This window comes from Pogona vitticeps, chromosome 5 (genome assembly GCF_051106095.1).
Source record: "Pogona vitticeps strain Pit_001003342236 chromosome 5, PviZW2.1, whole genome shotgun sequence".
Lineage (NCBI taxonomy): Eukaryota > Metazoa > Chordata > Lepidosauria > Squamata > Agamidae > Pogona > Pogona vitticeps.
The window spans coordinates 142268191-142282274 of NC_135787.1; the positions used below are offsets into that span (position 1 = coordinate 142268191).

At 38.1% G+C, this 14084-nt stretch overlaps 1 protein-coding gene across 7 annotated transcripts in view; it reads left to right on the forward strand.

Annotated features, from left to right (window-relative positions):
• The window catches only part of USP15 (ubiquitin specific peptidase 15), a 72304-nt gene that overhangs the window by 21544 nt on the left and 36676 nt on the right, over nt 1–14084 (forward strand). For 5 of the 7 annotated variants that reach the window (XR_013537056.1, XR_012087386.2, XM_073000433.2 and 2 more), the window contains exons 6-7: nt 4673–4734; nt 13438–13521. Coding sequence is in view for 5 of the 7 variants with exons in the window: in XM_073000433.2 (XP_072856534.2) it covers nt 4673–4734; nt 13438–13521 (146 nt within the window). In the remaining 2 variants the exon portion in view is untranslated. Of the gene's footprint in view, nt 1–110; nt 279–4672; nt 4735–13437; nt 13522–14084 lie in introns of those variants that run through there. The other 2 variants (XM_073000435.2, XM_020786018.3) reach the window with 2 other exon arrangements.

Genomic DNA, 14084 nt, shown 5'->3' on the forward strand with positions numbered 1-14084 from the left:
AACTCATATCAATATGACTTTTGGGGGGAATGAGTCTCACAAATAGTAATTGTTTTTAAAGTGTGTTATTTGAATATGCCATAATGACTATACTCCCTCCCCCGGCACAGGCCTATCTCAGCCTTCCCTAAACTGGAACCTTCCACTGTTTCGAATGACATCTTCCATTACCTCCAGTCAGTACAACCAATGGGTTGGGGATTTGAGAATTGTAGTCCAAAACACCTTGAGTGCACCAAGTGAAAGGCATCTGTCCAAAGTTCCAAGTGCTAATCATGGATACTTCAAAAAAAAAAAAAATCAGTAACATAGGGCAGCAGTCCCCAACCTTTTTGGGGCTGCAGACTGGTTGGAACCAGCTCGCATGCGCATGAGCGTGACACCCCCCTGTAGGCATGACATGCCCTCTGTGGGCACAACGCCCCCCGTGCGAGCATGACACACTCACCACACATGTGTGCGGGAGATCCATATCCGTGGCCCAGTTCTGGCAAGCCCAAGGACCATCACCGGGCCATGGACTGGGGGTTGATGACCCCATGACATAGGGGAAATATCTGCTTGTTTCCTTTATAAAGACAGGCCTATTTTCTAAGCTGCAGACTCCCTCTGATATTCTCAAAGGGTTGTTATCACTTGAAAACCTCATTATACCATTTTACTGATTAAGCACACTTCATGAATGTGAGATAAGAAAATAAAAATAGTAATAATGAATCATATCTAATGATTTTTCCCTATCTGTTAGAGGAAAGGCACTTTGGCTTTTTAACAGCATCAGAAAGATATTCAGTAACTATACAGTATGTATGTGTTTTGACCATTCAGCATAAATTCATCTTGCAGTACACGTGAGATGGATTGTGATACCAAAAAGTCGGAACATATTTGGTGGGAAACTTTGGTGTCCATAACCACAGTTCATACTAATTTATATACATTCATTATCATTAAGGGACGGGGGGAATTTATTCTGTAGAAACTATTGAGGGAGCAATCATGTCACTTGTTAGCAATGCACATGCATCTTTTACTGCTACAGGCTCAATTTGGAAACACTGTTTAAAATCCAGGACTGGATTTTTAAAGTAGAAAAGATTTTTTTATAAAATAAAAATGGTTGGAAATTATATTTAACAACAGTGAAGCTGAATCATATGGATAGTAAATTTCTGAATTTATGTTGAAGATGTGATCAAGATGTAGGTACTTATCTCTGCACGTGTTGAATGTGAGAATGTACTAAAATTTTGGAGTTTTTTTTTTTAAGAAATTAATGAAATATTTAAGTTAAATGTAGAAAAGCCCTAGAATAGTACTGTTATCAATATTTGATAAAGAACAATGGAACTGGATAGTAAAAGGACTAATAACAAATTTATTAACAGTAGCAAGATTAATTATAGCAAAAATTTGGAAATTAAAGCATTAATTTCAAGTAAATGATTGGTATAAAGTAGTCTGGAATATAGCTATAGTGATATTAAGGTCAAAAAAAGCTTGATAAGTAGGAATAATTTTAGCAATATTTGGGTTTTTTTTTTTATTGTCAAAAGGGTGGGTCATGTACCTCTGAAAGAATACATTCAGTTTTGGAATGGGAAAGAGGTTTCATAACTGGAAAACTGATTCGGTATATATTTGAATGATCCCAATAGAGGGGTGTACTGTTGTATTGTTGAATAGTTTAAGTTGTTTTGTTTATGTATGTATTTTAAGTTTTTAAAAAAGTTTTAAAATTATTACTAGATATTTTCTTTTTTTCTGTATTTATTTTCCTTAAAAAAATAAAAAATTCAAAAATCCACAGATGCTTTTGATGTTTATTTTTTTGCTGGAATTTTGTATAGAATGCTATGCAGAAGAAAATTTTTGAGATACTGATATTCTGCCCAGTGTTTATAACCAGAATTTGAAGCTTCAAATCTTAATTGGAATATTTGCTACACTTGCATATATTTTTCTCATCAAGAAAATGACAACGCCTTGGATTAAAAAAATCTGTATGCTGAACAATGTTTATGCAATTAGGCTCCTCCCCCCCAAAAAATGTTCACTTTGCCTCTTGAAAGGTGGCCCACAAGAGTAAGGAGTTCTACCAGATGTGTATGGTGTGAGAATGGTAACTTGGAAAAGAGCTCCTAAAGATTGTTTTCTAAGGGGTGGAAGTTACAACAAAGGAATCACAAGGGTCTATAGGTACTATACCTTTTGCAATTGGTTCAGGGATCCTGTATGTTTCTGGTCTTGAGATATCCAGAAATGAATTGGATGCAGGTGTGTTTATCATGATGATTACTGTGATGATTACTGCATGCTAGTACTCAGAGGTAGGGATGATTCAAGAGTTGGGGATGTTCGTGCCAGGCTTCAGATTGTCTAGTTCAAATTTCCCCTTGAGTGGATTGACCTACAGCACTAGTTCCCAATCTTGAGTAATCTAGGTGTTCTTGGACTGCAGTTCCCAGAAGCCTTCACCACCAGCTGTGCTGACTAGTTTATGGGAATTTTATTCCTAGAACAAAAAAGCGTGCTGCTTATATACCACCCCATAATGCTTCAGGCACTCTCTGGGCAGTTTAAAAGTTAATTATGCAGGCTACACATTGCCCCCCAGCGAGCTGGGTATTCATTTTACCAACCTCGGAAGGATAGAAGGCTGAGTCAACCTTGAGCCGGCTACCTGGGATTGAACCCCAGGTTGTGAGCACAGTTTTGGCTGCAGTACAGCGGTTTAACTGGGTTACCCAAGGTTGGGAGCCACTGGACTGGAGCGTTGAATTTGACTGTAAGGACATCATCATCATCATATCATCATAGGCATCCTTCAGTCTCGAGAGACTATGGTAACATGCTCTGAATCGAGGAGTGTCCTCTCCAGAGCATGAAGCCTGGGTAAGGTAATATGGAGGATAGGCTGTTACCCAAGCAGCAAATCCCCCCTCTCCACGTTGCTGAAATGGTCCAATGGAAAGGCAAGAGCCAATACGACTGGTTCCAGCAACGTCGCAGGAGTTGGCAGAACGACACGAGCTGCCTTCGGGACTCCAGCTCCGGATTTTGCCTCGAGGTTAACTCCTGAAGCCTTTTCCATCGCTGGATATAGCCACAAGGCAGTGGAGGTTTGAAATCGGAGTTTTCCTTCTCCGAGATGGGCTGCCTTCCATGGCTGACGAGCCCCACCTACCCGGCCTGCTCTTTAATAGTGCAAAAGTATGATCTGATCCTTAAAACTTTCCTGACTCCCTGGCTTATGCAAATCTAATTGGCTTTCCTATTTACCATATTAAGGCCAGATACAAAGTTTGAGAATTTCACGCGCCGTTAGGAGCGCGGTCCTGGGACACGCTCTTTTACAGCAGGAAGTCCCACCCCTAGGCCCCACCCCCAGGCCATGTGGTCAGGAGACAAAAAGAAAGCCCAGGGGAAAAAAAAACTCAGCATGGCATCCATGCAAACAGACCTGGCCTTCGCCCTCAGCCCAGCTTCCTAGGGAAAAGAGTCTTGTAAGGACAATGTGTGTATATATGAAGATTGCATGTTCTCTTGAGGATGATTTCTGTTAATTCAGTTACAGTAGAGGACAGTATTGACTCTGACTATATTAGATGATGGTAAATCACATGGTACCATTTTTGTTTCTGTCTGTCTAAATGCTTGTTTCTTAAATAGCTCCCTGGAACAACATAACCAATTAAGTTGAGTAGCTAAGAGGATGCCTATGAAGAATGGGTGAAAGCTAACATGAAACTTCTTAGTAATGATAGAGTACCAGTGGCTTTCACACATTGAGACAAGGCAAAAAAATAGGCAGAGGAGGACAGATATTTTTGTATCTTGTCCAAACAGAATATTTTAAACCATAGTTTATTGGTAACAATAGTAGCTAATTCTTTTTTCCGTCAATTAATACAGTTCAGAGAGGAAAACATTTTAGCTGAAGCATTTTCAGACAATATCAGAGAAATTGCTCTCATGTTGTAAAAGGCTGCCAGTAAGGGCACACAGCGGTAATAGAAAAGAGCTGTCTGTATAGTAAGGCAATAGGTAAACTTTATTAACAAGAAGAATTTGTGATTTTTATGTTTCTTATTTGTGGTAATATGTAGAACTCTTTCAGTAATTCAAACAAAACTGCAAAAATGGTTTAGTTTTTTGTTACATTTTTTTCAATATAAGATGATTCCTTACTATCAGTATTTTTCAGAATGATTTTACCAGAGAGAAGGTTTTGTTCTGATTCCAGTAGGCAGTGGATAGAATCGAGATTTAGATGTGCCTTTATCTTTCTTTCTGAATTGCGGCTAACCCCATTATGCAGAATCCTCAGACCTCTGTTTTTTAATTTTATTTTTGTTGTTGTTGTTGTTGTTTTGAGGAGTTGACAGAATTGCCATGGGGAGAGGCGGTTCTATCAGCCTGGCTGTATGTGTTGAAATTTATATCCAGCACAGATTTCCTGGCCAAAAACAAACACCAAAACAACAACTGAAGCATACTGTTGACATAGACCTCTGGGTAGTGTGGGCGGCATATAAATTGAATAAATAAATAAATAAATAATGGGTTATACAGTTTGAAGGTAGTTTAATGTCTGGTTGATAATCTCAAAAATACAATCCCAATCTGTAATGAAGTTCATTCTTTCCCTTTAAATTTTTATTCCATGTAGGTGTTAGTGATAGAACAAAAGAGTGAAGATGGAACATGGCCAAGAGGTCCTTCAGCTCAAAAGTAAGTGCTTCTGCAACATAGCACAATGGGGTCCTCTGCCACCCACCCCAGTTTTTCAAATTTTCTTGTATTCTGTGAAGATGTCTAACTGGTAATCATTTCTTACTGCATTCTGTGTCACCTTGGTTGTTGTATTGTAATTATCTGTCCTGTCTTCCAGCTTGTACCATATTGATACGAGTGAAGAGAAGTAATCATGTGGTTTATTTATCATACAGTATGTGTTAGTCACAGTGTCTATGGACATGCAAAGAAGTGTGCAGCAGCTAGAATCTTGAGCTATCACTCCACAACACAATAAAATACAATTAAATCATTGTGTTGTCAGTGTCGGTATTTTGGTTTTTTAGCCCATTACCACCTTGTAACAACAAGCTGGGATCTAAATGAATTGTTCCATGTAGTGTAGAGCAGTTTGATGGACTATTCAAACCTAATGCGATGTCTGAAAGAAGAGAAGATCTTATACCCCATCTTACTCCAAATGTAAGTTATCCACTAGGTTTACTATGGCAAATAGATGCCAAGACCAGATGGCACAATCTATCCCTGAAAAACAAGGAAAGCTGCTTCTACCTAGTTTTTGACTTATCTGTGTTTTTAAAATCTTTAATCCACTGTGTTTTAATTTTTTGATGGTGTCCAAATATTGTAAACAAAATTGTAAACAATAAGATACTGAACTGGTCAAAACATATTGAAATAAGAATTTAAGAAAAACAGATAAGCTCTAAAAGAAGCTTGAAGCCAGATTACCATGTGTTGGCTAGTATTTTTTTAAAAAATGAAGGGGCTTGGAGGGGCTAAAATTGCTTGGACCCTGTGTAGCCTGCGAGCTGCATTATGTCAGTTCCTTCCCTAAAGCATAACATTTTCGAGTAAGTTAAATGTGTAGAGGTCCACTGTTTAAATACTATTAAATGACAAACAATTTAAATAATAGTTAAATAATTTAAATTTCTTTAAAGCAGCCAGCTGACTTTTGGTTTTGTCCTTAAAATAGTATTCACCCAGAAGATGTATTTTTACTTTCATTGTTGTGAGCTAAGGAAGATTAAACACTAGGGTATCCAAATTTTGTACGAATAGCTGCCAGTAATTACCTTTTGGATAAGGCTCTACAGTTTTTGCCAGAATCCTTTTTAGCATCTGGCAGTACAGCTCCCATGCAGTCTCTGAGGTGCCAGTGGAAATTGCAGAAAGCTCCTTAGTTAAATGGAGCTTTTCCTTGTGAAAGGAGGTGGACAATCTTAATAATTCACAAACTGCTCATGCAGTGGTCCATTGCACAAGTTGAACAAGTGGGCAGGATACTGGCCTTGGATTCTATCCAATGTGGTATTAACAGAATTCAAATTCTGTTAATAGCAAATTCTGGTTCTGTTAATAGCAAATTCTTAATTCTCTGATTCTTAATCACTTTTTCTCATATCTACACAGATGTGCACACAGTACAGTAGAAGAAATACTGTGCAAACACCTGCCCCCTCATCCACCTTACTGAAAGTGGATGGGAAACTGTGAATCCTATGTACAGTGGTGCCTTGACTTACAAACATCCCTACTTGCGAAATTTTCAAAATACGAAAAGCTCCGGCTGCAAAATATTGCTTCGACTTGTGGCCGGAGCTTTGAGTTACGAAAGAAAAAAAATGCGGGGAAAGCACGAAATTTGAACTTTCTGTTAACCGTTGGCCAGCGAAGAGGCTGCTTGTCTGCTACCTCACTCGTCCCAGTGGAGTGGTTAGAGAGTGGGTAGGGAGAGAGTCATCAGACTGCCTCATACTGCCTGCTATTGCCTGGTACTGTACACTACTGTACTGCAATGGATGCAGGAGAATGGGCTGAGGCTGAACCCGGACAAGACGGAGGTCCTGAGGGTGGGTGCCCCCACTGTTGGTGGCTTGGGTGACTCCCTCTCATTTGGGGGGGTGACCCTTGCCACAAAGAGTGGGCTTCGCAGCCTGGGGATCCATCTGGACCCGGTGCTCACCATGGAGACACAGGTGGCGTCGGTGGTCCGCACCGCCTTTTTTCGTCTTTGGCGGATGGCCCGGTTGTGACCCTACCTTGATATGGGGGCGCTCACAACCTTGGTCCATGTGCTTGTAATCTCGAGATTAAACCACTGTAACGCGCTCTAGGTGGGGCTACCTTTGAGGCTGACGTGGAAACTCCAAGTGGTGCAGAATGCTGCGGCCAGACTCCTTAGCGGAGCGAGAAAACACCATCACATTTCTCCTATTCTGGCCGCGTTGCATTTGGTGCCACGTTGACTTCAAAGTTTTGATGCTTACATTTAAAGCCCTAAACGGTTTAGAACCTCAATACTTGGCGGAACGCTTACTCCCACCCAGCTCTACCCGTGTCACACGTGCGAGCCAGGAGGTGAGGCTGAGGAGCCTGACGCCGGGGGAGGCCTGGAAGGAAAAAAGAAGAAACTGGGCCTTCTCAGCGGTGGCTCCTTGCCTCTGGAACAACTTGCCTCCGGAGATTCGCGCAACTCCCTCACTGGGTAGTTTTAAGAAACAACTGAAAACATGGATGTTTAGGCAGGCCTTCCCCAATCCCAGTTAATTCTTAATTTTTCTTCCTTCTTATCTGTTATAATCTATTTTGTTCTCTTGCCATCTTGGAGGAAAAAAAATCTTTTTTTCTTTCTAATTATGTTAATTATGTTATATATATACTTGTTTTATATATTATGTTGTAAGCCACCTAGAGTGTTCGCAATGAACAGATAGGCGGGGGATAGATAGATAGATAGATAGATAGATAGATAGATAGATAGATAGATAGATAGATAGATAGATAGATAGATAGATAGATAGATAGATAGATAGATAGATAGATAGATAGATACTGTCTGGTACTGTACTATACAGACTGGTTTATTTTGCTTTTTTATTTTTGGATTTTTGACCTTTTTTTAAACAGAGACTGCCTGTTCTGGGTGAGTACGTACGCTGTACAGTATTTACTGTACTGTAAAGAGTTTTTTTGCAGCTTGGTGGGGGCTAGGGCTAGGTGGGGGAGTTATTTTTCTATGCTCCGATGGGTCTTGCAGTGTGGATTTAAAATGTGAAAAGTAGACTGTAATATTAAATTAAAATTAAAGGTGAAAATTAGACTGCAATTTTAAAATGTAAAATTTATTTATTTATTTTTGCATTCTGTGGCTCCTAGGGTTTGTATACTGTGACCTCTCTTTTGTTTTAAAATGTGTTTGTTTAAAATGTGGCTCCAAGGCCTGTCTCTTTTAAAATCAGAAAATATTCTGTGAGGGGCTGTGGTGCTTGTTGATGCAGTCAGGCAGGCTTTAAAATTGAGTTTTAAAAAGGAGTTCTAAAATGGAGTCTACTGTAGACTCAAGGCTCTCCCCCCCACCCATTGTCATTTCTCTCTCTGTGCTCTCTTTTTGTGATGAGGAGTTCTGTGCTGGAATAATGCTTGCTGGATTCTGTGGCTTTTAGGGTTTGTGTACTGGGACCTGTCTTTTGTTTTAAAATGTGTGTTTAAAATGTGGCTCCTAGGTCTGTCTCTTTTAAAATCAGAAAATATTCTGTGAGGGGCTGTGGTGCTTGTTGACGCAGCCAGGCTTTAAAATGGAGTTTACTGTAGACTCACAGGTGCTTGGTTTTGTTTAAAAGGTTCTTGGGTTAAAATGTGTTCTGTTTCCTCCCCCCTCCCCTCTTTCCTGCCCTTTTTTAACCTAAAAGGTGTTTGGTTTTCTTTAAAAGGTGCTTGGTTTTGTTTTAAAGGTGCTTGAGTTGAAGGTGTTCTGTTTAGAAGGTGTTCCCTCCCCCCTCCCTCCTTTCCTGTGTTTTTTTTTACCTAAGTTTCTTTTAGGTCAAAAGAAGAAAAATTATCCCCCTAGTGGTAGAGTATGGATTAACTGGCTTTGCTTCGACTTAAGAACGGCACCTCTGCATAAGAACAAAAAACAGTCTGAACTGATTAAATTGTTTTCAGTGCATTCCTATGAGAAATGGTGGTTCGACTTACGAAAATTTTGAGTTGCAGCCAACATTCCAATATGGATTAATTTCGTAAATTGAGGCACCACTATATTCTCCTTGAGTTCCATGTTGAAAGGCAGGATATAGATGCATTAAATAATAAATAATATATTTCAGTCCATAGAAAGTATGCATACCAGAGAGAAGCCATCATATCTAGTTCTAACATACTTTTTAGATGCAGGAATATTTTGATGTATCAGTTTTGGAACACCTCACATGCAGTTTGAGGTGTTACAGTCTTCTAGAACAACTGTTCCTGCAAGCTTGTTGAACATGGCAGCTTTTGTTTGTATTATTAAAATATTTACTGATGAACATGGCAAGATCATACAATGAATTAACACCCCCTTTTTAAGTTTAAATGTCAGAAGGTTCACTTTTTTTGTTTGGATCAACAATAAGTGAAATACAATATCCTATCATACAATTTAAGTAGCCTAGTTGGTTTTGTATTTCTGTACACAGTTTTCTCAGAGCAAACTACATTAAATACCTTGAGTTTTACTTCTGTGTAAATATGCATAGAGATTTCCGTGTAGAATGGGAAGAGCTTCCCCAACATTTACTCCATAGTTCCTAATTGGCCTTCTGTCTGCTTCTGGAACTCAAGGACTTTTAATACAGTAGATTACCTTGACCACGTATAGTTGTTTGGAGATGGTCAAGGATTCATTAGTCAACCAATAAAATGTATATCAAGCTAAAATAGTGTGGGGTACTTTAAGATTTTTTATTTATAAGCTTGAATAAACTGTTGGAAATAACTATGGTTCTCATTGGAATAAATCTTGAAATGGTAACTGAAAAATGCATGCCTAGACTTTTTAGATACTAATAGGCCACTTGAGGGCCAGGATCAAAAGAACTGTGGCATTAGTTTCATGATCTCAAAGGGCTTTTGATTTATTCTTTTTCAAATAAGAGTGTTCACTGAGCATGCCAAAGGTGTTATGAAATGCAAGAACACCTCTAAGCTGGTTATGAGATAGCATGAGGATCAGCTGTTCAAAGGAAGTAGTAAATTCTAGTGTAATTGTGGAAATCCTTTACAAGAACCAAGCTAACATATCTCTGTTAAGCTTTTGAATTAATTAGAAAAATGATTGTAGGTGTATTTGCATTACAAATATAGTATTCTCTAGCTTGTAGATAGTTTTCTTTCCAACATACAGATAATTTTAAAGTAATTGTCCCTTTGGTTGTGTGAGTTATTACTTCGTTTTATGTTCTGTGTTGTCAGAATTTATGTAAGAATCATTGGTGGTGTTCATGGTACTCTGCAATATGATTTTAAGATAATTCCGATGTCGAAAGAGATGGTTGACATTCATATCAGACTGTATGGATAAAGATTAAAGATCTATTACATTGCTGCTAAGTTGACTTTTGGTCATTGTATAAAGTGGAAGTCATCCAGAGCTTCTTTGGACCAGCAGATGTTGGGCAATCTGAATGGGAAGGGCCACCTGTGCTTAAGTTGCTGAATCCCACATTACTCTCCTGATGTGGGTAGTCTCAGTGAGATTCTGATAAAAGGTACTGGAACTTGAAGAACTGTCTGTTAACATACATTACATCTTCGGGCAAAATAAAATAATTTAAGGTGGTAAATGTCCCATGTGTTTGCTTTTCTGATTCAGTAAACTAAATCCTTTATCTAAATTGGTACCCATTGCTATTTAGAGCCATTTTTGTTGTGGTGGAATTCGTTCTGACTAGTATTGTTTGTCTTCCCTGTGGCTTTAACTGACACTTTCCTGTATTTTGATGATATATTTTTGCTAGCATCTTGCACAATACATACTTGGCTTCTAATCATGATATAAAAACATTTATATGACTTATAGGACACTAAAACTATGTTATGATTTTCAGTGGAAATATTTTGCAGCATATGTTTTGCCAATTATCTCTTATCATTTGCCTTTATATGCTTTTTTTTTAAAAACACTTTATAAGAGTTGTTTAGCTGTGGCCTTTTTTCAAAGTTTTTAGCAGACCTCTGTGGGGATATCTTCCCTCTGCTTGGCAATGATCTACACATGAAAATTTCAGTCCAGGTTGCAGTGTTAGCAAAGATACATTTGGAACCAACACCAAAATGTTGGCATGTACCTGATCCAGCCCTGTAAAGGGAGGCTTTGGTTCAGGGTTCTGACCAACTGTTTCCTCCTCAGATACTACTGTTGGCCCAAGCAGGGCATCTTTCTTCGGTCCCTCTTACATTTTATTTCCTAGCTGATACTTTATACTCAGTGGCTCAGTCCACCAAGGAAGATCACTCCTCATGTTGTTGTTGTTGTTGTTGTTGTTGTTGTTGTTGTTGTTGTTGTTGTTGTTGTTGTTGTTGTTGTTGTTGTTGTTGTTGTTAAGCTTAGATACTTCTGCAAACTTCGAGTACCACAGATTTGCAGAAACTATTACCTTGTTATGGGATAGAGGGAAGGAGTAGGATGTGTAACAGAATGTTGCCCCATATTCACATCTCTAGAAATGGGGGTGCTGCTTTTTAGAGCTTCAAGTAAGTAGCCTTGTAATGTCTCTTTGCACGTGGGGAGATAGCAGAAAGTTTCAGGAATTGAGAATTAATAGGATATGTTTTTCCCCTTTCTGATGTGTTGTAATGTGAAACTATTTTAATACAGATAGAGCACTGGACACTGAATTGTATTGTTATAGTGAAGTGAAGTTGTAAGCCTCATGGCCCCTAGTCCCTGCTGCTCTAATGCTCCAACTTCTGTGATACTTACTATGTACTCAGGTGATTGAACAATATTTTCCCTCTTCTGCCTCCTTACTTTAGTAAGTCATAACTAGAGTAGGCTCATTTGACTTAATGGAACCTATAGAGGAGTTGACTCACAAGATCCTGACTGATTCTGTGGCCCCGCTGTACTCCAAGCTACAGAACTTCAGCAATTGTTAGGTTGCCCCCACCCCTATTTTCTAGTGTACACTGCTGGACTAGATAAAAGCAGTTGTCTCACTTTTGTCCCATTTGTCTTTTAAAGTGATGGAGACTCAGATTTTCTGTTAGAGGTGGTATGGTGTTGTAAACCAACTTATAAACTTAGACAGAAAGGGCTTATTTTGATAAGTGTTTTTAGGAAAAGAAAATTTGCTTTCCTAGATGTAACACTACAGGAGATGTTTAATGAATGATTCTCCTTTACTGATAGAGATACTTCAGTGGAAGTGTTGAGCATATTTACCAATCAGTAGCATCATATCATGATTTCGTAGTATTTTTATTTTTAAACAATTGATAATATTTTGAATTATTAGTAACATACATGGATCATCATGTTTTCGTCAGAGTGTTAGTGAGCTTGCCCATTGATAGTGTCACAATGCCTTTTGATGTCAATGTTTATTTCATTCTGGGTTGCTGGAGGAAAGGCAAACCAAATATTGTATTTTGGGTAGCTAGCATATCTAATTGGAGATAACCAAGGTGATGTAGTGGAGAGAGTAACAGACTGAGACTTCGAAAACCATGTTCAAATCCCTACTCAGCCATGGAAACTGACTGGGGGAGTGGAACTTGTAAAACCACTCCTTAAATATTTCACTTACCTTGAAAGCTCTATTAGGGTCACTACAAGTTGATTCCAACATGATGGCACAGAACAACACATCTAATTAGTTTTATGCTCTGAAGGTGATAGCTCTTTTGATATTACTTTTCCTTAAAAAAAAAAAAGGTGTGATCTTCTGGCAGGAATTTTAGAACTATCCTCTGCCTCCTGAAGTTGCAGCCTTTTGTACTACTTGGAAGACCAACTCAAAAAGATTTTCTGGACCTCCAGAGCTAGTTTAGAGGATGCTGGAAAGCAAATGCGCTAGAGAGGAAAATCTTCCTTATCAATTAGATTTTATTGCTTTCTTGGGTCCCTGCCCAACACTTTGATGCTCTACAGTATATTTGTATTTCAGAAGGGTGGGTGAAAAAAGTTGGAATGCTAGTGTGCATAATAATACTTTTGTGAATCTGTTGCCTTCTGTCTGACTTTGTTAAATGCAATGTTATATGTTTAGATTTTCCTCACAATCTTTGGTATTAGTTAGCATTTAGTGCACTTCCTTGTAACTAGTCTTGTCAGTGTGAAAATTACTTCACAGTACAGTGTGGTCATAGTTGGAGGCTTATCAGGTTTTTTTTAAAGGAATTACATTTGTGCTTTATGTATCAGTATTTTATATAACGGGCTGAATAGGTAATTATCAGACTGTTCTGATGGATCTTTCTAGTGTGATGGTGTTCAGAAGACGGTGAAATGAACTGGTGTTTTAAAGTATTGTTAAACCAGTTTTGAGAGTGGTTGAACAGTGATGATGTGCTCATGCATCCTCATAATTTACCTAGAGTTTGTTAAAAACATTATAAAATGAGGAAAACTACTTTTATGGAGGAGACATCTCTGACAAGTTAATTTATACTTCTTTTGGTAAAAGTAATTCTTTGCCAAGTTTAAATTGTACTGTGAACTCCTAAAAGTTATATGTTTTTTAAAATGTGTTTGGAGGTTGGATTTCTACTCTTGGGTGTTTATTGCTCTGATCATAAAAACCTTTTTTTCATACTTATTTACATTGTTCATCTGTTAGCTTTCCTTTTTTTCATTATTAATTTTGCTGTCGCAGCATTTTTATCTAATTTAACATTTTCATATTTTTAAAGGTCCCCAGGTGCATCCAATTTTTCAACTTTACCAAAGATCTCTCCATCTCTATCAAATAATTATAACAACATCAACAACAGAAAGTAAGCAACACATCTTAAAGAACTTTTAATTTTAATCATCCAAGTATAATTTGAAAAGAAGGTTGCTTATAATTTTCGATAAATAACTTGGATGGACTGTATTACTGTAAAAGTGCAGTGATGCCAAGATGTAAAGATCACCAAAACCCTGAGGTGTTGAGGGAGAAACTATAATAAAGGAAAATTGTTTTTGCTTTGTTTTTTTCTTCAGAGCATTGATACTGTAACTCCTGTGTAGCAGTACCATTGCATTCAGAAAAGACTTCAGCAAGGAGGGTCACATGAAACAATATTTTCATGACTTACTTCCTTAGGCTGTCCCAGTTTTGAGGTTGACATCCAGGAACAGATATGTTTTTACCTCAGAACATACTGGGAGAAAGTTGTATGACAACTAAGTGACAGTATAGTAGATTACAGCTTTCCTTTTCTCTTTCTTTCTTTTTTTAATCACAAAGGTATAATTCTATATCCTTCCCTATCACATTTTTATCATAATAATGTTGTATTAAAAACCTCTTAGTTGATCAAATAGACCATGTACTGCAAGTCTTGCAGTCTGC